General features: G+C 43.3%; 1 protein-coding gene across 1 annotated transcript in view; it reads left to right on the top strand.

The window, feature by feature from the left end:
• Positions 1 to 23,845, top strand: part of Alg12 (Alg12 alpha-1,6-mannosyltransferase) — a 261,057-nt gene that overhangs the window by 59,093 nt on the left and 178,119 nt on the right. The window contains exons 3-4 of the mRNA XM_080283639.1: positions 8,340 to 8,513; positions 22,970 to 23,123. Coding sequence (XP_080139765.1) covers positions 8,340 to 8,513; positions 22,970 to 23,123 — 328 coding nt within the window. The remainder of the gene's footprint in view (positions 1 to 8,339; positions 8,514 to 22,969; positions 23,124 to 23,845) is intronic.

Here is a 23,845-nt window from a genome sequence, read left to right on the forward strand (position 1 = left end):
AAATGCAGTGTGTCGAGGCATCTTGACATAATGGATCTTGAATTAGGCTGTCTATTATCTTGTTTTCATTTTTTCTTGGAAGGAGCAATTTAGGGGCTCCTAACCTGTGGTTCCTTCTTCCTTATTAAAAACACACACAAACACACACACACACACACACACACACACACACACACACACACACACACACACACACACACACACACACACACAGAGGCAGGGAAGATACAACTTTGGGGAAGGAAATTTTACAGGATTGAGAAAATTTTTCGAAAATGCGGATTGGAGAAAATTCAGAGAAACAAGAGAGATACAAAGGAAGTGGGATATCTTTCTAGACCTCTACAATTTGGGAGTGGAAATATTTGTACCAAGAGTAAGGGGGAAAGAAAACAGGAAAAAGGAGTGGTTTAATAGAAGGTGTATGATAGCAAGAAAAGAAAGAGATAAGGCATGGAACAACTGGAGAAAGAGAGGTAACAACAGAACAAAGGAAGAATATAAAAGAACTAGAATGAGTACACAAGAATATGTAGAGAAGAAGAAAGGAATTTTGAAAAAGGTATAATAGACAAATGCAAGGATGAACCCAAACTGTTTTATAGATTGTTCATGGCAGACTGAAACAAAAGGAAGGAATCACCAAACTGAAAGTAAAAGGAGAGGTCTATAAAGATGCTGCAGTGCAAGCTGAAATAATGAACAAATGTTTCCAAATGAAAAGGAGTTTGTGGAAGGGGAGGGAATGAACAGAAATGTACCGGTGATAAAAGATATAAATGTGGAGGTACAAGAAGTGTATAAATTACTAGAAACTCAAGATGTAAGGAAAGCCCCAGGACCTGATGGAATTTCTAATTGGGTACTGAAGGAATGCAGAAAACAACTGGCAGATAAAATTCACAGTTTAATTGTGTGTTCTCTGGAAGGGGGGAAAGTGCCACAAGAATGGAAGAGGGCAAGTGTGGTACCAATTTATAAGGGAGGAAACAGGGAAGAACCCCTGAATTATAGACTAGTGTCTAACCAGCATGGTCGCAAAATTGTGTGAGAGAATCCTGAAAGACAAATGGATAAAATATCAAGAAGAGATGAATATTTTGGCCGAATGTCAGTTTGGATTCGGAAGTGGAAGGTCATGTGTTTCCACCTTGTTGAGCTTTTACTCAAGAGTGATTGATGCGGTACAGGAGAGAGACGGTTGGGTGGATTGTGTGTACTTAGACTTAGAGAAGGCCTTTGACAAGGTACCCCATAAGAGACTAATGTGGAAGCTAGAGTATATAGGAGGACTGAAGGAGAAACTCCTGGAATGGATGAGAGACTTTTTGAGAGACAGACAAATGAGGACAGTAATAAAGGTTAGGATGTCTGCATGGAGGGAAGTAACAAGTGGAGTCCCTTAAGGCTTGGTGTTGGCGCCATTAATGTTCCTGATTTGCGTAAATTATATGGTAGATGGAGTGAACAGTTATGCAAGTCTGTTTGCTGATGATGTAAAGACCTTGAGGAAGGTAGAGGTTGAGGAGGATTGTAAAATGCTGCAGGAGGATCTAGATAGGATACATGATTGGAGCCGGATGTGGGAAATGAAATTTAACATAAAGAAATGTAAAATATTGGAAATGGGTAAAAGTACCACGAGGCCATTACTGAATTATATGATGGGTAATGAAATAATCACAAAAATGAGAGAAGAGAAAGATTTGGGAGTGCTGGTCCAAGATAGTTTGTCACCTGAAAAACATATTAACAAGATAGTTAGAGAGATGTATAAACTCTTGACTAACATAAGAGTAGCACTTCATTATATGGATGAGGAGATGATGAAAAAATTGATAGTGGCCGTGATCCGCCCCAGGTTAGAATATGCAGCGGTAGTGTGGTCCCCACACCAAAAGAAAGATATAAACAGGATTGAGAGAATACAAAGAACAGCAACCTAAATGGTCCCCAGTCTGGCAGATCAGTCATACAGAGAGAAGCTGGAAAAGCTGGATTTGTCTTCCTTAGAGGAAAGGAGGAAGGGGGAGACATGATTGTTCAGACTATGATAGGAGTAGATAAAATTGACCAAGAAGATCTGTTTATATGGGATAAGAGAGCAACAAGAGGACATAGAATGAAATTGAAGAAGTCTAGCTGCTTGAAGGATATCAAGAAATATAGTTTTCCTTATAGAAGTATAGACCTGTGGAATAGCCTGGACAAAGAGATCATCCAGTCTAAAAACTTAAACCAGTTTAAAGCTAAATTTGACTTATTAAGAAACAGCGACAGGATCCCACGAGCATAGCACATTTCATGTATATCACAATTAGGTATATTAGGTAAATACATAAATATGGAACGACTTAGACGAAGAGGTGGTGCAAGCGAAATACATTCATGTGTGTAAAAGTAGACTAGATAAATGTGGATATGGAGACAGGACAACATGAGCAAGCTCAATTCCTGTATACTACAAATAGGTAAATACACACACACACACACACACACACACACCATCATCATCATCATGATGCATCAGACTTAGGTACTATACCCTTCACTGTTCATCACCGGCCCAATCCAATTCTTGAAAACTCTTTTTTTTTTTTTTTTTTTTAGCCTCTCTAGCCCATAGAGTGTCAACCTTGTAGATATACATTGTGGCTGATGTGACAGTATATTGCAGTGTCAACCTTGTATATCTACATTTTGATCCTCCTGCCATTTTGGGAGAGTTAGAAGGACCATAAACATCAGAAACTGATAGGTGTCACCTTCTGCTCTCCCACCTGAGGCCACAGAACCCCCAGTAGGGCCAGGCTGTAGGCCTTGGTACCATTGTTTCACCAGATATTTCCAGTATTGAAGTCAGACATTTATAGTAACCAGTTTATATGAACATGTACAGCTACTGCAAATTGACTTAGGACCTCCTCCTACAAGGTACAGTAGAACCTCTCTCATTCGGACTATATGGGGGGAAGGGTTGTCCGAATTAGCAGATTGTCCGGACCATCAGGGTAATCTCCAGTTCATACCAAAAACTATCTACATATGGTATGTTTGTTAATTATTAACATATGTTGCATATGTCAACCCTACATAACTGCAAAAGATGAAAGGATACTAAAATAAACCAAACTAATCATGTACGATAGTTTTGTATTGCATAATTTACAGGTAAGGCCATGACAAGAAACTAGCCTACATTTTAAATTGTAGTAAGTGACTAAGGCCCTTGCAGGCAAAAAAATAAATTAATTAGTTAACTGTAATATTTGGAATAAAAATAAAACTTATGTAGGCAAAAAATACATTGTCATCTTTGGCATATTGATAATGCCCATATGAGCAAGAAGCTAATGTTTGATGTACAAGTAAAGCACATTTAAGTACAAAAAATAAATCACTAAACACTGCAGAATATTCTGACCCATTTTTGTGTAAGCAAACTCCTCCTTTTAACACCTTTATTCATTGCAGAAGCTACACTTGCATTAAGGGGCATGGTAAGGATTAACTTTTGAAATACAGCGTAAAAATATTAGTGGTTGGTGAACTAGTTGGTGGAACGAATGCTAGCATGTGTTTAAACAGGCGCCCATGTTGAGACCTAGCGTGATCCGAGGCTAAACGAATGATGATCGCTTTCCGCGCCGATACTGAAAATGACTTTAGAATTAATTTCAACATATTTTTGGAGCTTATTATTTATAAATTTTGTCCGAATTAACAGAAGTCCGGATTAAAGGGGTCCAGACCAAAGAGGTTCTACTGTTTTAAAAAACACAGAAATCATAGTACAGTATATCACAATGTTTGTTAATGAAATTCCATTCATTAATATGAAATCATATTTCCCTTGTTTTTCAGGACCAGTTGGATGCGTTTTGGCATGGAATCACTTAGATCTCTAAAGTAATCTAAGGACATCTCTTTGCACCAAACATTTGTCAGTTCAGTTTTGAGGTTGTCCAGGTTGGGTGTCTTCTCTGCCATGATTTTCTTCATCTTTGCCCAGCAGTTTGCTATTGGATTTAGATCTGGACTGTTGCCAGGCCAGTCAAGGACCTCAATCCGATTATCCTGAATCCATTTTGCCACCTTTCTTGACTTGTGACATGGAGCTGAATCGTGCATGAAAAAGTTGCACCCATGTATAGCAAAAAAGTTTAGCAAATGATCTTTCAGAACTTGAATGTACCAGCCACCATTCACCATCAAGTGCTTAGGAAGAAAGTAGAGGCCTCCCCTTCCCATTTCACCTGAGAAACACCCCCATACCAGTACTGATTGTGGGTGCTTAACAGTTGGCACCGTGTAAGCAGGGTCATATTGACTACGGGAGTCAGGGCGACGAACTTTGGCAGAATGCACCCGAAACACTGGAAATGTGCTTTTTTGGAAAACATAACTTTTCTCCACTCATCCAATGTCCAGTGTGCATACTTCTTGGCAAACTGAATGCACTGCATCTTCATGCGGTCAGTGAGAAGCAGTTTCTTGGCCGCGGTGTGGCTTGGCAAACCCAGCTCCTGCAAGCGATGTTGGATATTTTGAATTGAGATGTCTTGTAACAGTTGGGGATGCATTCTCTTCAATTCCACTACTGTCAGTCGAGGATTCTTGATTACTTCTCTCTTCAGAAGCATATCTGTACCTCTGGAAGTCGTCCTCTTCTTTCCACTGCCATGCATGTGCTCTGGTATGACATCAGGTGGCAGGCTGCGCGCTGCAGCAAGACTCTTCATGACGGTCGACTTTGCGAGTCCTGTACGTTCACAAATCCTGTTGATAGGGATATTATCCTGCCTCCATGCAGTGATATGGACTCTTTCATCCTGTGAGCAGTACTTTCCAGGCATGACAACATGTCTCTAGGAAAATAACAGGGCAAACAGTAATGCATACGAAGAAAGAGGGAGGTGCAAGGTCGGAGCGACGGGAACATATACTCCCACTCTTGCTTCTGGTCAAGCACTGACGCGCTGCATGTTTCACCACTTCCCATCAACGCCAGAGGAGTTGCCAGTTACTTCTTGCCCCAAAAATTCACTTGGTAGAGGTGGAAACACAAAGCAAAGACAGACAACTCTCCCATAGCAATTCTGTGTGTAGGTCCTAAGTCAGTTTGTGGTAGGCATATAATATAATGCAGTATAAGTGATAAAACACTCACCAGAATGCATTAGAACATAACAGTGAAAAAAAAAGCATAATTGCAACATCACAGAATGATGGAGCAGTATCCTCACATGGCCATCTAAACAGCAGGGGGGTGTGAAACTTGTATCCACTTGATTTTTTTTTTTTCCTTATTTCTTGGGCCAGAAGGCACCCTGTTATGCAAGGAACCAAACATCAAATTTACCAACCTGGGGACGTCTTGTAGGTACTAGTGGCCTGCCGCCAGGGTCACATGGCCTATACAGTGTAGAAACCTCAAGTGGTTCAGATATATCCAATTGTTATATTCTTTTTTTTGGCCAAAAAACACCTTTTTAGCGACTAACTCCAACATCGAGATTTGCTGACCTGGTGACGTCTTTTAATGGTACAGACAGCTGACCCTTTATGGGCTAAATAACCCCCCTCCCCATGCATACATATTGCAAGTTACATTATGCAGTCACGAAGACACCACACACCTGTGTCTCCTTTTAGCAGTGATAATGAACCATGCAGTGAGACAGCATTCTGCTCCTACTCATTCTTCACTACCACCAACAGAAATCTCTGTATAGCATTCATCAATTTCCCATATCAACATAGATGAACTCCTTGGATAACATGGTCTGAGTTCATGTGAGAAGGTCCAAAGAACAACAGGAAATAAGTAGAGCCACATATAGCCAATCCTCGATGTACACATACTTTTATCGCAGAATTCCGTCTTACGCAATGTTTGTGATAAGTGGGTGCATAAGAGATGTAGTGGTATTAGAGGTAGACTGTGAGATCATGCTGATTTCACGTGTGCAATGTGACGGGGAGAGCATGTGGAGATTGTCAAGGGTGAAAGGATTGATCTTGCTGGTGAGTCTTGAGTGTGTGGAAGAGTTTTCTTATTTGGGAGACATAGTATATGCTGGAGGTGGGGCTGGAGCTAGCTTCATGGCTAGAGTGAGGAGTAGTTGGAAGAAGCTCAAGGGGCTGTTGCGTCTCCTGACATTGAATGCACTCACATTTTCCATTTCCTCACCATCCAGCCTCACTGTACATTCACTGACTTCACCTCTCTCTAAGACCATCACTTTACTCTTCCCTACATTCATCTTTAGATACGGTTTCTTACACACTCTCCCAAACTCATCCACCAAGCCTTGTAACTCCCCTTCGTCTTCAGTTAATAACACAGTTTCATCTGCAAACAAGAGTGCAGGGAGTTTCCAAACGCTACCCTCTCTCACTAGGGTTACTCCAACATCCACTGCCCTACTTTGTATCTCTTTTATTACCCCATCCATGTACAGATGGAACAACCATGGAGACATGACACATCCCTGTTTCAGCCTAACCTTCAGAGAAAAATTCACTCAGTTCACTGCAGCCTTAGCACCATCATACATACTCTTCACAGCATTCAGCAACTTCCAGTCTACTCCATATATTCTTAATACTTCCCACAATCCTTGTCTATCCACCCTGTCATATGCTTTCTCCAAATCCATGAAGGCTGCATAAAACTTCTTTCCCTTCTCTAGAAACTTTTCCACTAAAGATCTAAGAATGATTATCTGATCTACACAACCTCTTCCCTTCCTAAAGCCTCCCTGTTCTTCTCCAACTAATTCCTCTGTTATATCCCTAACTCTGTCAGTAAGTATCCTACCATACACTTTTCCTATTACACTAAGAAGACAAATGCCCCTATGATTACCACACACATTTTCCGCTTTTCCTTTGTACAAGGGAATAATTATACCTGACTTCCTATCCTCTAGGACTTTACCTTCCTCCCAGGCCAATCTGCACATCTTCCACATCCATTCTACTGCTATCTCTCCCCCATGCTTCAGTATTTCACCACACACTCCATCAATTCCTCGGGGCTTTCCTCAATTTGACTTTTTTCATTGCTTCCACAACTTCTGTCCTACTGATTTCTTCCTGTCTTCTCACCTCCCTCCTTCTCCCAGCCATTCCCCAGCCACTTATACTTGCATTACTTCCATTCTCTATGTTCAACAATTCCTTAAAGTGTTCTCTCCATCTGCTCACTTTTTCTCCCTTCTCCACTAGTAATCTACCATTTTTATCATTCACTCCCCTACTAACTTCACTGCCACCCTGTCTTATTCTCTTCACCTCTTTCCAGAACATTTTCTTACAGTCCCTCCACTTTACAGTCAAATTCCTTCCAAATTCCTCATCCACTCTCTTCTTACTCTCTCTTACTAATCTTTTCACCTCTGTCTTCCTTTCTACATATAACTCTCTCTTCTGCCTCTGAACTTCTTCCACACCTCTATTTCTCATCCATTCATTGTATGCTCTCTTCTTTCATCTGCAATAAAGGTTAATAAAATTGTGATATACTGTACAGTAAGTGTTTGTTTCTCCTTCAAATCTTTGTTTAAATGTTAGTGTTTCTTATTACTGTTCGAAAACTTGGTAAAAAAGTGGCAAAAATAGGTCAAATATGTGGTCAACTCAGGGGTTCAGGCACCAGTTATAATTATTACCATAGGTTTTTCAGTTCTGCTATAGCGAATTCTGCTGTGATGGTATAATTTAGGCACTAATTAAGCTTGATAACAGAGGGTTGACTGTATAGCAATTTACGGGGATCCCTATGCCCTGAAAAGTGTAATGTGGGATTGACATAAACTATTACTCTATTATCAATTAAATTAATTGTACACCTGTCTCTTCATTAAGTTCCTTTTATTGCTATAAGAATGATTTATTGTTACCTTTATTATAAAAGATATTGGTTATTACCCTGAGTCCCAGATACCCATAATTTGAGATAGGAAAACAAATTATCAGTAATTACACTCAGTCCAAACATAAGGTCTGGAATGTGCACAGGCAGAATGGTACTAAAGGAAAGTGTTTTAAGTGAAGCATGCTTTTGGTTTATTTCTGTGGGGTTAAATGTCCCCAAAACACTTATTTCTGATTCCAAATAACTTTATACTGTAGTGAATTATGATCAAAAAATGAAAACTGTGGGTTAATTAAATAACTTTATACTGTAGTGCATTATGATAAAAAAAATGAAAACTGGGGGTTAATTAATCATCCTTTGGTAAGAATTTAGATTAAATGAGGAATGTCTGACATCATTAGCAGGTTGTTTACTGTGTATTAAATTGTTTTATACTGTATTTTACTTTTGTCAGTGCGTGGCGTGTTAGGGCTGCTGGTGGTCATAGCATGGCAGCGGTTTCGTAAGCAAGTTCAAGAGTTGCTGGGCCCATCTGTCACCCTCTGGTTCACCCTCATCACTGCCTCACAGTTCCATTTCATCTACTACCTCTCACGACCACTGCCCAACACATTTGCTCTTGTTGTCGGTGGGTACTATATTGGTCTTTCTGCATGATGAGAAACAACATAGCTGATAGCTAACCCTCTGGTACTCTCTTTCAGCTAATGCCAAACAGTTTTATAAAGCTAAGAGTGAGTCATTGGAGCCTGAGCAAGTTAATTGAGCCTTACAATATAGATTTAATGGCTTGTGTATGAGATAATCTTTTTTCTGGAACCTTAGATACTCTAGCATCACGGGTGGCAGTTATTGACTAAGTTTTAATGTAGTGCCATAATTTTAGGTATTGGCATAAGCTAGTATTGTAAGTGTAATCTTAGGTAATGTTATAAATATAGTCTGTACAATTCAAAGTTTAACCGTTAAGTTCTGTATTTAAGTCTAGTCTTAGTTGATATTCATAATGTGTGTGATGAGAAGGGTGGGTGGTGAACTGAATGAAAGGAAGGCAATGATTGATTATGTGTGTGTGGGTGAAAGGATGCGAAGATGTGTAATGGATGCAAGAGCTTATAGAGGTTGAGGAAGTGGACATTCTGACCACTACTCGGTGGTGGCCAGAATCAAGATCCAAGAAAGATGAAGTAGAAGAAGGGAAGGATGCGAGGAAAGAGTAGTTGCAAGGAGAGTGGAAAGGTTACAAGAGGATGAGAAAAAGGCAGAATATAAGAAACAAGTGGAGGAACAATTGGATAAATATGAATTGGAGCAGATGGGGACGTGGAAGGTGTGTGCAAGATATTCATAGAAGAAATATGTGCAGCATGTGATGTGGTGTGTGGGGTGAAGAGAAGACAGAAGGGGATGCAAGGAACAGCATGGTGGAATGAAGAGGTGACATAGGCTGTGGCACAAAAGAAGAAAGCATACAGTGAATGGATGAGAAATAGGGGCGTGGAAGAAGTTGAGAGGCAGAAGAGAGAGTTATATGTAGAAAGGAAGAGAGAGATGAAAAGATTAGTAAGAGAGAGTAAGAAGAGAGTGGATGAGGAATTTGGAAGGAATTTGAGTGTAAAGTGGAGGGACTGTAAGAAAATGTTTTGGAAAGAGGTGAAGAGAGTAAGACAGGGTGGCAATGAAGGTAGTAGGGGAGTGAAAGATAAGTGGCTGGGGAATGGCTGGGAGAAGGAGGGAGGTGAGAAGACAGGAAGAAATCAGTAGGATAGAAGTTGTGGAAGCAATGAAGAAAGTCAAATTGGGGAAGGCCCCAGGAATTGATGGACTGTGTGGTGAAATACTGAAGTATGGGGGAGATAGTAGTAGAATGGATGTAGAAGATGTGCAGATTGGCCTGGGAGGAAGGTAGAGTCCTGGAGGATAGGAAGTCAGATATAATTATTCACCTGTATAAAGGCAAATGGGAAAAAGAAGTGTGTGGTAATCATAGGGGCATTTGTCTTCTTAGTGTAATAGGAAAAGTGTATGGTAGGATACTTATTGACAGAGTTAGGGAAATATCAGAGGAATTAGTTGGAGAAGAACAGGGAGACTTTAGGAAGGGAAGAGGTTGTGTAGATCAGATATTCATTCTTAGATCTTTAGTGGAAAAGTTTTTAGAGAAGGGAAAGAAGTTGTATGCGGCCTTCATGGATTTGGAGAAAGCATATGACAGGGTGGATAGACAAGGATTGCGGAAAGTATTAAGAATATATGGAGTAGATGGGAAGTTGTTGAATGCTGTGAAGAGTATGTATGATGGTGCTAAGGCTGCAATGTGTGTGGATGGTGAACTGAGTGAATTTTTCTCTTTGAAGGTTGGGTCGAAACAGGGATGTGTCATGTCTCCATGGTTGTTCAGTCTGTACATGGATGGGGTAATAAAAGAGATACATACAAGGTAGGGCAGTGGATGTTGGAGTGGCCCTAGTGAGAGAGGGTAGTGTTTAGAAACTCCCTGTACTGTTGTTTGCAGATGATACCGTGTAGTTAAGTGAAGACGAATGGGAGCTGCAAGGCTTGGTGGATGAGTTTGGAAGTGTGTGTAAGAAACGGAATCTAAAGGTGAATGTAGGGATGAGTAAAGTGATGGCCTTTGAGAGAGGTGAAGTCAGTGAATGTACAGTGAGGTTGGATGGTGAGGAAATGAAAAATGTGAGTACGTTTAAGTACTTGAGGAGTGTGATGAGTAAGGATGGAAGTTTGGAAGGTGAAGTGCTTGAAAGGGCACATTAAGGAAGAAAGGTTGCTGGTTCCATGAAAGCAGTGATAAGAAACAGGGAAGTGAGCATGGAAGTGAAAAAGTTACTACATGACAGTATTGTGATACCAACTCTAACATATGGAAGTGAAGTTTGGACGTTGTTGGAAGGACACAGGTTAAGAGTGAGAGCAGTGGAAATGAGTTATTTAAGAGGAGCCTGTGGAGTCACATGGAGAGATAGGCTGACAAATGAGGATATAAAGGAGTGTTGTGGTGTGGATGTGGATGTGATAAGGAGCATTAGGAGGAACACACTGAGGTGGTTTGACCATGTGGAGAGGATGGAGGGTGAGACACTGACGAGGAGAGTGTATGTGAGTGAGGTGGAGGGGGGGAGAGGGAGGGGAAGGCTGAGGATGAGATGGAGGGATGGAGTGGAGAGGTATATGAGAGAGGGGGATGTGAGTTGAGAGCGTGGCAGTGAAATGGCGAGGGACAGGGCGACATGGAGGCGATTTGTTTGTGGCCACCCCGTACGGGATTAAGGCGTCTGGGAATAGATAGAATAAATAGATTCTGTTATTGAGAGTACTGAGTTGAGTATTGGTGTGAATATGACTAATGTTTATACATAGTGAACCAGCTGTTTTTAACAAAGAAGTATAACCACAAAAGTTTAGTAGAGATTAAAAATCGCAAAATGTCTTCCTTCGTATGCTGACCTTGAAATTTACATGTCAGTGTTAATAATATTTCCTTTTTGAACTGTGCAGTGGTGAACTGAGAGTGTCTGAAGTAAGATTGCTGAAGGTAATCATTAGTGAGGCACGAAATTCATGTTATTGAGTCGTGTTTACAGTCACGTAGGCATAGGAAGCTTGCACGGGTAGTAAAACTGTTCAAAGTCCTAATTGATTTGGCTTCGTTATGATTAAAGTTCCTGCACGCTTAGTACAAAAATTTTAAACATCGTAAGTCATTTATCTGCGTGTGTTGAGTGCAAACGTATATCTCGTATTCTTTGGAGATCTAGTAGAAAACAGAATATTACAGAGTAATCAGTTAAAGTTTTAGCCGATTCCCGAACACTGTCTTGATGCTTATAAAAGGCGGGGAGAGCCATGCCAAGCAGTGAGACACCGCTTCTCTCTCCATCATTACAGGTTAGTGCCCGAACTCTCATTCCCCCCCTCCCTCATGTGATAAGTCCTCATATACGTTCCTGATGAATGAGACCGTCGCTCCTCTTCATCTTTACAGACCGTCCGTCCAAGCCACTGCCAAACGCATCACACTAAATCACTCCCCCCCCTCCCTTTTCCTAGTTCATGTAGCCTAAGTAACGAAAATATCGGCTGGTCCATTTTTTATTACAGTCCATTTGATCACTGCTCATGTAATTACTGTAACTTTGCTGCATATGATTCTTGAGCTATACAAGTTTAATCTTAAGAGAATATCTTGGTGGTAATTAGTATTCTTTGAATCTTCCCTAAGAGTCCAACTGTGACCACGGGATTAATATATTCACGTGTATCAGTACCCTTTGAATCTTCCCGTGAGTCCAGCTGTGACCACGGGATTAATATATTCATGTGTATCATTATTCTTTGAATCTTCCCGAGAGTCCAACTGTGACCATGGGATTAATATATTCGTGTGTATCAGTATTCTTTGAATCTTCCCGAGAGTCCAATTGTGACCAGGGGATTAATATATCAGTGTGTATCAGTATTCTTTCAATTTTAAGGTAGCTCGTAAAGTTTCATATTTCTAGTGATGTAGATCCTCATTATTATTTCGTTTGGGTTCATTCACAGTTTGAAGAGTAACCTGTCCCAGTTCTTAATGCTTAGTAAATCTTAGGTTAAGTTATTTTGAGTTCAAGTTTTGTTCTCCTTTAAGGAGTGGTACAGACGAGATTGAGTGGCCCGCAAGTTGTGCTAATATCTAACGGCTCATGCCCTCTCAAATAGGTTCACGCAACCACATTTCCCATAAACCCTCTAATAAGATCACGTTACATCATTTCCCATAAATCCTCAGATAAGATCGCGCTACCCTATTTCTCTTAATCTCTTAAAGCCTCAGATAAGATCACGCTACCCTGTTTCTCTTAATGTCTAAAATACTCAAATAAGATCACGCTACCCCATTCCCCATAGTCGTTAAAATTCTTGCGTTACACTGGTGACTGAAGTACTGAGCCTTACAATAATACAGTAGTTGATATCCAAAAGTACAATATTTAATGAGGAAGAAGTTAACCAGGGGGTAGACATTACCACATAGTAAAATGAGAATCAGGATTGTAAGGCATTATACCTAAAATGCTGAACTGTATTTTAACTTTTTTTTTTTTCCTTTAGATGGCTTTAATTAGTTTAGGAGAGGTCCTTCGAGTTGGTGGACTGGAAACAGTGTGATTTGTCCTGGTTAACCTGAGATGATTTTTTGATACAGCAACTAATGTTACTAAAATATGCAGTGCATTTATAGAGTACTAACAGTGTAATTCATAGAGTACAGTAGACCCTCATTGTATCAAACAAACTGAGGGAAAGCCTGGTCTGATAAAGCTGAGAGTTCAACAAATCCAATTGTCCCCTCCCCTCAGGTGGGAATTCAAGCACATGCTTGAAAATAAATGGGTACAGTATCATTCTAGTACCAAAAATGAAAACTATACCCATTTTACACTAACTTGGCCCATAATTTTGCCCCACACTGGCTTATTAATATTCTTGTCATAGCAATTCTTCATGACTAGTACAATATTACTGTAATCTGTTATTACAGTTCAGCAGTCATGATGTGGAGAGGGCAGTTTCAGGCTAGGTTGGAGTAAAATTGGTAGGAAATGCATACATTGCACGCAGTACAGGTATACCCCAGTTTAACAATGCGATTGATTAGGTAAAAACCCTTCGCTAGGTGGGGTAACGTATATCGGGGGTGGGTTTAACATGTAAAGTATAGGGTTTGCATTTTTCAGGATTGGGTTCCCCCCCCAACCAAGTCCAAAACCCACCCAAATAAGCCCAAAACAAGTTTAAAGCCAATCAAAATGGCCTAACAGCTGTAAAAGAAGCTAACCTAAGCATAAGACCTGTAAATAACTCACTAAAACCAACAAACACAATCTGAAAATCATAAAAAATAGGTTAGAAAATATCATACACTTGTCATCACTTACTTCTTATAAGTCCATGTCCAGTCCTGGTTGTCATTCTTACTATCCCACCCGAGGCTAGGGGACATGGGGTGCTCCCTAGCACTCACTCATCCTCCTTAAAGCCCTCAAACCCCATGTCTGGGGGAGGGTCAGAAGCGGGGAAAACCTGGCGAGGTGGGGTGATTTCAGTGGGAGACGTGCACTGGCTGTGGGGGTGGCAGTGGGTATGTGATGTGATGACTCAGGTGGTGGAGATTGGGTGCGATGTGATGACTTAGGCGGTGGTGATGGGGTGCGATGTGATGGCTCTGGAGGTGGCGATGGAGTGCAATGTGATGACAGAGGAGGTGGTGAGGGAGACAGCTGCAATGACCGGTGAGGTGGCAAGGGATACCGCTGCGATGACTGATGAGGTAGTGATGGAGGCATATGCGGTGGCTCATGTTGTGGTGAGGGAGACAGAGGTAGTGGCTGAAGTGGTGAGGGAGATGGAGGCTGGGGCGAGGAAGGCAGCGATGGAGTGATGGAGTGCTGTAGTGGAGGCACAGGTGACACATGAGACGAGGATCAGCTGGAGGTGAGGTCCAGCACTAGGGGCCGTGCACGTCCTCAGCAGGAGGAGAACCTGGGTGTTTCTCCGCTGGTCATTGGCTGGGGAAATGTTCTGCTGGTTGAAGGCTTGGGAGATGCTCTGCTGGTCAAGGGCTGGGGATATCCTCTGTGGGTTGCTGGCATGGTGGGGACCTGTTTGAAGAAGGCAGTGATTGTAGTCTGCCTGGCCATCCTTTTCTTTTCCCCAGCATCATCCTGCACACCTTCGTCCCCTCCTCCAGCCGACCAGCTGTGTCCCTGCTTCGTCCTGGGAGAGGGTCATGTATGTGCATAAGTGCAATGACCTCATTCAGCCTGGTCACCATCTTCCTCAGAATGTTCATGTTGAGGGCTCACACCTCAGGGACGACCTCCTCCTCTTGCACCTCCTGGTATGCCTGCCACTGAATCTCCATATTGAAGAGCTCCTCATTGCTGAGCTCTCCCTGTGGCTTTCCAGGACCTCCTCCACACCCTCCTCGTCAACCTCTTCAAAGCCCGTCTCGCACGACAGTTCAACTATTTCTTGCTACAACCGCTGCACCGACGGAGTTTACACACCCTTGGGGAAACCAGTGATGGATTGTATGCACTCCTGCCACAGCTACCACCACACACTGTTCATGGTGGGCTGGCTAACTTCCCGCCACGCTGCAGTGATGTTCTCTGTGGCGTGGCTTATAATGTAGCCTTTCCAGAACATTTGCATTGTCGTCTTATCATCACTGTCACAGACCCTCGCCAACTGCTACATACTGCGGCAGAGGTAGTACGCCTTGAACGTCGCAATTATCCCTTGGTCCATGGAATGCAACAATGACATGGTGTTGGGGAACAGGAACACCACTTCAGTGTTGCTTGCCCATTCCTTCATCGTGGGAGGGTGGCTATGCGCGTTGTCTACCACCACGAGAAATCTGTTCTCCAAATTCTCTCTGGAGGCGTACCTCTTGAGGACACAAGAGAGGTAGGAGTGAAAATAGGACGAACAGATGTCGAAAGTCAGCCAGGCCTTCTTGTTAGACTTCCAAATCACCCCTAAATTTTCCTTCACATACCCCACCAGAGCCCTGGGGTTCTCGGAGTGGTAGACATGGAGTGGCTTCAACGTGAGGTCACCCTCAACGTTGCCCCCCAGCAGGAGTGTAAGCCGGTCCTTCGAGGCCTCGAACCCTGTCGTAGACTTTCCCTTTGTTGCAAGGAATGTCTTTGAGGACATTCTTTTCCAAATGAGCCCAGTCTAGTCAAAATTCAACACCTGCTTTGTACTGTAGCCACCCCTTTGTGATGATGCGTTTCAGCTTGTCAGGAAACGCTGCTGCCATCACCATATCCACAATTGCCACCTCATGATACATCTTCACATGGTGCAGATTAGCGTGCCTCTTCAAACAGTCAAATCACCAATGGCTGGCCTTAAATGTATCGCTATCATCAAGATTCCGCCTCACCTTAATTTCCTCCCATAATGAGAGAGCCTTAGTGCAAATAATCTCCTGACTCATGGGTGCCTTCCTTCTGTTCTGGTCCTCCACCCACATGCAGAGCATCCACTCCAGCTCCTCCATTGCAGGCTGTTTCTAGCGGGTGATATGGTAGGCATATAAGGTTGCAACTTCCCAAGTGGCGGCCTTAATGGTTTCCCCCTTCTTGGTAATGGTGGAGACAGTCGACTGGGCCAGGTGGAGAGCCAAGGCAATTGCACATGCACCCTCGCCTTTGTTGTGGAGCTTATCCCCTAAAGTCCTAATCACATCAGTTGATGTGATTTGAGTTTTATGCCAAAATACCTAATCACGTCAATTGAGCGGGGCCCATAAAAAACTGTGGAGCTCTTCTTTCACCCCGATTATGATGTACATGGCTTCAAGCCAATGAGAACCCACCCCTGAGTGGCATGAGGGGGGATCGGACCAACCCGGGCAGTGGGGAGGCACCCCCCCGCCTCTGGGCCACCCCCATGCCACCCTCCACCCCACTCCCTCATTCCCTCCTTTTCCCCTATCACCCTCCCACCACTCCATGCACCTGCATCTCTCCTTCCACCACCACCTGTGTCCCTTCCCACCCACTCTTCCCCCTCCTCCCACCCTGCTAGCCTTGTGTCCCCCTGAACCCCACCCCATCCCTCCCTCCTTGTCCCTTACCACCCTCCCACCCCCTGCAGACCCCCCAGGGGTATCAGGCTGCCAAGATATTGCAGAACACAATAGAGTGCTTTCTTTTCATGGGAAAAGTTGGTTATTTTTCCAACCCCCGTATCTACTGTATAGGCCTACTACTCACAGCCTACTTTACCTCCCCACAGGCTACTAATCTCCCCACACTTACATACACCTGTTTTCATGGTTGGTGTGACAGAACACTTTGAAATGTCCTGTTGCAAGAAGAATAATATGTAGTTATCAAAATGTTCATTTTTTAGAGTGTTTCCGAGGGGTAACTATTATAAACTTTTTTTTAAACATTTACGCGCGATTGTGCGGTAACCATTTGGCCTACGGGGGTGCGGATTGTGTTATCAGGTATGTAAATTCTTCTTCTTTAGCCAGAACACAATCAATTTGCCCTTGGTGAAAGTCACCAAAACACCCCCAAGTTGCAGTTGTGGGAGGTACCCTGCCTGAAATAATTGCGGTCTTTAGGGGTTAAGAATATCTAGTTTCGCTTCCAGGGACTCAGTTTTACGAGCATGCTTCGTGGGAACGTCACCAGTACTAACACTAGTAGGTTGCTTACCACTCTGACTAGGGTCTCCACTAGCACCACCACTCGCCCCACCATGTGCAGCGTCCTTACCAGACATACTGTAATCACACATATTTAGGCCAAAATTCACACAAAATTGCACTCCACACATGATTAGTGTCACTGCTCAACTCACGGCACTGCATGTACTTAGTTACGATGCACTATAGTAGCGGCTTGCTTAACGTTGGTGATGCAACCTGATCCAGGGTGGGCAAGCATAAGAGAGTTCCTCACTCAGGAATGGCCGGTGCGAGAAGAATGACATGGATGAGCACTGGGTGAGTGATGACTGTGGGGGCGCGCGAGCATTTCTGCACATCCTGGGAGGTGGGCAGGCTCAACTGGCTGCAGGAATGCGTGTGATTCAAAATTTTGGCCTATCGCCCGTGGACGTGACCTTGGAGGGCCCATCGTTAAACCAGGGTGTTGCCATCATCCAGCGGGGTATGGTGGTATTTGTACCTCCATCGGTAAGCCAGCGTATTGCATCCAGGGGTATCATATATCAAGGTATACCTGTACTTATATATGAGGTCTGTTCTGAAAGTATATGACCTTAGGCTCTAGAAAAATAAGTAGGTAACCTGTTGAACTAGGACACTAATCCCCCTCAAAGTAGGCCCTTTCTGACTTGACACATAGTCCAGTGTTCTTTTCACTGCTTGAATCATTTTTCAGAGTTAGTTTTCGGTGTCTCCCGCAGGTGCGTCGTTGCATTTGTCATATTTTCTCTTGGATGACCGTTGCTCAAGACATGTTTGAGCGTGCAGATCACAATCCGAGCTTTTTGAAGACTGTTATCACTGGAGGTAAGACTTGACTGTATGTGTATGACCCAGAAACCGAAGCATAGTTGGCCCAGCGGAAGCATGCAGGGTTGCTTCCGCCAAAAAAAATCATGAGAGGTCTGCAACAAGGTGAAATGTACATGCACGTTGATATTTTTTTTTTCAACTACCATGGTGTTGTGCATCATGAATATGCACCAGGTCAGAATGTCAGCAGACATTACAACCTCTACGTTATCCGTTTGTCTTTGTGACGCAGTTTGGTGGAAGAGACCGGATCTTTGGAAAGTGGCAAGTTGGAAGTTGCATCATGACAACATCCCTGCCCATTATTCTCAACTGATTCAAGAAGTTTTGGTCAAGCAGGACATCCCACAGGTCCGGCAGGCTCGCTACTCACCAGGCATGGCTCTGTGCGACTTTTGGTTTTTCCCCAAGCTGAAAACTCCGCTGAATGGTTCCTGATTTGAGATGAAAGAGGAGATCACGACCAGTGAAGCGAAGCGCCTCAGAAGATATTGAAAACCGACCTTGAAAAATATTTCAGGCAGTGGAAAGAATGCTTGGCTGTGTATGACAAGTCAGAAGGGGTCTACAACTTTGAGGAAGATTAATGTCCTAGCTCAACAGGTTAGCTATTTATTTTTTTTAGAGCTTATAGTCAGATACTTTCTGAACAGACCTCATACATAGCTTTGCACTGCTTACACTTCCACTCATCTTGTAGACTATACACTAAGTGAACTGTCACTCTTGGCAAAGATGACTTCTGGTGGCTCTGGTGTTGGGTTTGGAATAGTGTCGGGTTTGGAATAGAGTCCTTAGGTGTTGGGGGTTAGGGTCATGGAGGCAGTAGTGCTGGATCCTGAGGCCATGTGGAGGATGGCTGAAGAGTTTAACCCCTCAAGACTGATGCCGCATGATCGTGCTTTTGTGTAATTTGACACACCAGCCTATCCCTCACGATCAATAAAGACACACAGAAAACTGGGGAAGGGTAGCTCCGCCCCTTTGGTGATGTATATAGGATCAGACCAATGAGAGCTAGAGTGTCTGGGGTGGTATGGTGTGATTGGCCCCCTACGGTGGGGGAGAAGGAACCCCCTCCCACCATCGTCACTTTACCTCTCTCAGCCCCACTGCGTCATCTCCACATTGTCCCCTCCCAACCAACCATACCCCAACATACCTCCTACAGCAGTGTGTGTGCATAGCAACCCTCCTCCCCTCTCCCTCCTCCCCTCTCCCTCCTCCCCTCTCCCTCCTCCCCCATCCCTCCATCCTCCTCCCCCCCCTCCAGCCATACACACTCCACCTCCACTTTTCGCCTGGCTTGTTTTGTTTTTGCTATGGACATATGCCACACTGACGTTTCATGTCTAGGGAACATTTCACTTTGACATTAGTTATGTATATATAATTCATTCATTCATCATTCATTGCCAGTCGCCATGTATCCCAAACGGGGTGGCCAACGGCTTAGAGTTAATTGTTTTACAGGGAGGGGCACTAATCCTCCACCAACCCCACTTGACACGTAGGGATGCCAACAGCATCTGGTGTTCCCAGGCGGTCACCCATCCAAGTACTAACCAGACCCAACGTATATATAATTATTTACTGTAAATAATGCATTTTCTGTCAGTGGCAAACCCAGAAAGGTGAAGAGGGGGGGGGGGCTTTTTTTTTTCTTTTTTTCTTTTTAACTGTGCAGCCTGTGACTTTGGCGAGCGCAGTGAGCCTGTACAGCTGGGGGGTTGGAGGGGGGGGGTGCTGTAAGCCCCCCCCCCCAGAAAACTTTGCATTTTGGCCAATTTTATAATCATTTTGAGGCCATATGGAATGGGTATATGACATAAATATAGCATATTCTAAAGTCATTTTTAAGTGCTCTGTACCACTGAGTTACTGGAGAGATTGATTCAGTCTCTCCAGTAAGCTTATGCTACTAAAATTCAAGCACTCACATTTCGATCAAACAACTTCACAACTGTAATAAACTAATAAACTATATATATATATATATATATATATGCAAAATGGTCAAAAAGGGGGGGCCATGGCCACATGCCACCCCCCTCAGTATGCCACTGTTTTCTGTAGTTTTTCCATTTTCACCCATGGGGGATTGGTAACTTTTTTTAAACTTTGACGGGCGACTGCGATAACTATTTGGCCAGTCGGGCAGGAACATACATTTTCAGGTGTTTAAATTCAGTCTCTTGAAATGTGGAAGAAAAATTTTTACTCTGGTGAACGTTGAAAAATCGGTCCTGTTTTGCGGCTGGAGGGACAGACCTGCTGAGCGAATTGTGTACTTTAGGGGTTAATGCTACAGACACAGCGGAGGTCTTTGACTCTGCGTGGTTCCTCTTGGCAGCAGGAGAGGACACAGAGTTTAAAAGCTGGGAGATCTTAGGCTGAATCTTCTTTGGTTGCCGCTGCAGCATTAGCTCCAGCCTAATGGACCACAAAACCTCATTATGTTGAGCAAGAGGTCCTCCAGCTATGTCTATGATAGTCAGGATTGTGTCTACAGCATCAGTGTCTGCAGTAAGAGATGGTCCAGGCATCTCCTCCTCAGCTTCCTTTTTTGCTGTTGTCCAGTCTTCCTATAGATCTGCCACAGTCTCCTCCTTTGTCTGGTGATGGTAGCCAGGCACACTAGCATTCTCATCCAGCCACTCCTGCAGGTCCTCCTCAGCAAGGTTCCCCTGCCCAGCAACTGCTAGCAATTCTGCCATCCTCAGTGGCTTAAACCCCTCAAAATCATACTGTTGTACTTGAGTCTTAAAGGTTTTGAGGAGTTTGCCCTACCCATCCTGAGCATGGTAAGTGGCACTTTTTTCTGTGCCACTGTGCAGCTGAAGATGGCATCCTTAATGGTGTAGTTCTTGAAATTCGGCTGGATTTTCTCACCTCTTGTGTCTTCATAGTCATCCAGATTTATCCCATCCTCAGTAGCAGTGAGGCGTTGTTGCAGGTACAGGTTTCTGTTGTGCCTCTTGGCACTCTCTATGACTCTTTGGTCCATGGGGTGAATCATGACAGTGGTGTTACATGGCAAGAACGAGGCTTTGATTTGTCCATCATTGCTGCACAGTTGGATGTTGGAAGGATGGATTGGAGTATTGTCGAATAATAGCACTGTCTTTATTTCATTAGGACTGATGCCATACCTTGTTTGGTGTTGCATCGCAGAAGAGTCAAAGCTGTGGTGAAACCAGTCATTAATGATATCCTGGGTAAACCAGGCAGGCTTGTTCCTGTGGTACTCCACAGGAATCTTGGCTATGATGTCCCTGTGTGGCCTAGGCCACATGTTCTTACCTAGTATGGCTGTAGGTTATGATAACCATCAGCATTGGCACAGGCCAGAATGGAGAGCCACTCATTCATTGTTTTATGCACTGGAGTGCTTTCAGTATCTTTGGAAACCTTGGTGTTTTGAGGAAGAACATGCCAGAAGTGCCCAGTTTTGTCCACCTTGTAAATTTGGAACTCATGCCAGCCTTCCTCCTCCATCAGCTCTGAAGATGCTGAACAAATGGCTCCACAGCATTAACATTGGCACTGAGCATCTCCCCAGTTATGGCTCGTTTAACAATGCCATGGGTCCTCCTGATCCTCCAAAGCCAGTTGTTTCTATACTTGAAATCTTCTATTCCAAGGTGTGCTGCAAGCCTCTGTGCTGCATGTTGGATGTCCAGCCCATGAACAGGGACACTCTCCACCCATAAGCGTGCACCACTTATACACAACTTCATCTGGCTTTTCGTTTGGCAGCTCCCTGGTCCTGAACACACCCTTCCTCTTCTTCTGACTTTCCATTTTCTTCATTGTTTTCTCTGTTTTATCTTTAGCCTTCAGGATGACATGAAGGGTCATCTTTTTCAGCTCATACTTGCACATGAGATTGGCCCATCTTGTGCCTATCTTGTGGGCTTCAGTCACCTCACTCCTTTCAGCATTGGAAAGCTTTCTCCTGCTTTCCCAAAAGAAGAAGTGCTGGGAGATTTTTAGTAGAAACCATTCTTCGCAGGCACAGTGGAAAAACACTTGGCAAAGTGAGACATGAACGCTGTTTGTAACCTGATGTAATTGGTGCGCCAATTGTTGATCCACCACTCGTTGTTGCAGGGTAACTCAAACTCTTGGGTGATTATTTCATTCATTCATTCATTCATTGCCAGACGCCATGTATCCCAGACGGGGTGGCCAAGGACTTAGAGTTAATTGTTTTACAGGGAGGGGCACTAATCCTCCACCAACCCCACTTGACGTAGGGATGCCAACAGCATCTGGTGTTCCCAGGCGGTCACCCATCCAAGTACTAACCAGATATGTATTTATAGAATTTGAACACAGATCTTGCTTCCATCATGCCTGCCTTGTCTCTGGGGCAGCAAGTTGGCCTGCTCCTAGCTCTCCCTCATGAAAAAGACTATGTCAACAGAATTTGAACTAGATCAGAACTAGGTAAGGATTTAGATCACGTATGCCCTACTTAGAGCACTTAAAGACTACTGGTAGAACATACAACATACTTACATGCTAATGGATTACAAGTGGTTACAAGTTGTCTGAACGCAACGAAAGACATGACGAGACTGAGGTTGATCATGTGTGATACTGTGTGTGTACAGATTCAGGTCCTGCCTGTCCTATCAGAAGTAGTCCAGAAATAGCCCAGTTGCCCAGCTTGTCTCCTATTCCGCCCAGCAGGTCTCCAACTTAACTCACTTGGGTGGGAGAAACTGCCACCAACCTTGGCAACTGTTTTGAGTCACCCCACATGCGTGGAATGGTTTGGAAGAGCTGCGTGATGCACCTCATTTATTGACCATCATTCTGTATAGCCAGTGAAAGTTTGATGGGCTCTGAGGCATTTGATGAATCTGAAACCTGTCATTTTGGAGTTTGATATAGAGAGGATCTACTATAATTATGAACTAAATTATATTTTGCAATATATGACATAGGCAAGAAAATTGTAATGTGTAGAGGTAACCTCACTCATATTATTCTTTTTCCAGCCTTATTTGCCTTCTCATATTGGCTGGAGCAGAAACACAGCAAATTTATATGGGCTTGCGGCATCGCTGTGTTGATATTCCGTTCTGAACTGTGCCTCCTCCTGGGACCCATGGTTTTAGCGGACCTGTCAACAAAGAGGCTACAGCTGATTCCGTAAGTTTTTAAATATATTTATGGTTGTGTACTGTATACAGGTCTCTCTCATTATCAACAGGAGTTACATTCCTAAGATTCCATCAACATGCAAATCATGTTGATATTGATTTTTCGATGATTGCTTATATGTAATCACCATGTAATTCTTACACAGCCATTCATATATTATGTTAACATGATTCTTAATGATTAAAAATGAGTTTCCTTTACCCATACCATTCCACCATAGGCCTGTCTCTTAAGATACTGTCAAAACGCAAATCCTGTTGATACCAGTTTTTCGATGGTCATCATTATACGTGTTATACGATGGGGTTCCATTCCCGAAAATCCCATCATATATCGAGCCCATTATAACATGGAGTCAATGGGGATACATTTCCAGACCTGCCTAAACTCTCACATACACACACTTTAGCACTCACATACATGAAATATCCTTATGTTTAAAGTAACACATTAATAATGAATAAAGAGGAAAAAACATGAAAATGACAGTATGTAGTAGTTCCTACCTTTACTGAAGCAAGTAGGGTTGTTGATGTGGTTCCAAGACAATTCGCCGTGAAGTCAGTTCGCTGTCAGACAATTCGCTGTTGAAATATGGACAGTTCCCCGTCAGGACAGTTTGCATGCTGGACGATTCCTCTTCATTCTGTAAATATACTTATTATTGATTAATTGATACTTTAATACCTAATTTTCAGGGGGATCTATCA

Source organism: Coenobita brevimanus, chromosome 98 (assembly GCF_032717465.1).
Source record: "Coenobita brevimanus isolate Jiangsu-jjx chromosome 98, ASM3271746v2, whole genome shotgun sequence".
Lineage (NCBI taxonomy): Eukaryota > Metazoa > Arthropoda > Malacostraca > Decapoda > Coenobitidae > Coenobita > Coenobita brevimanus.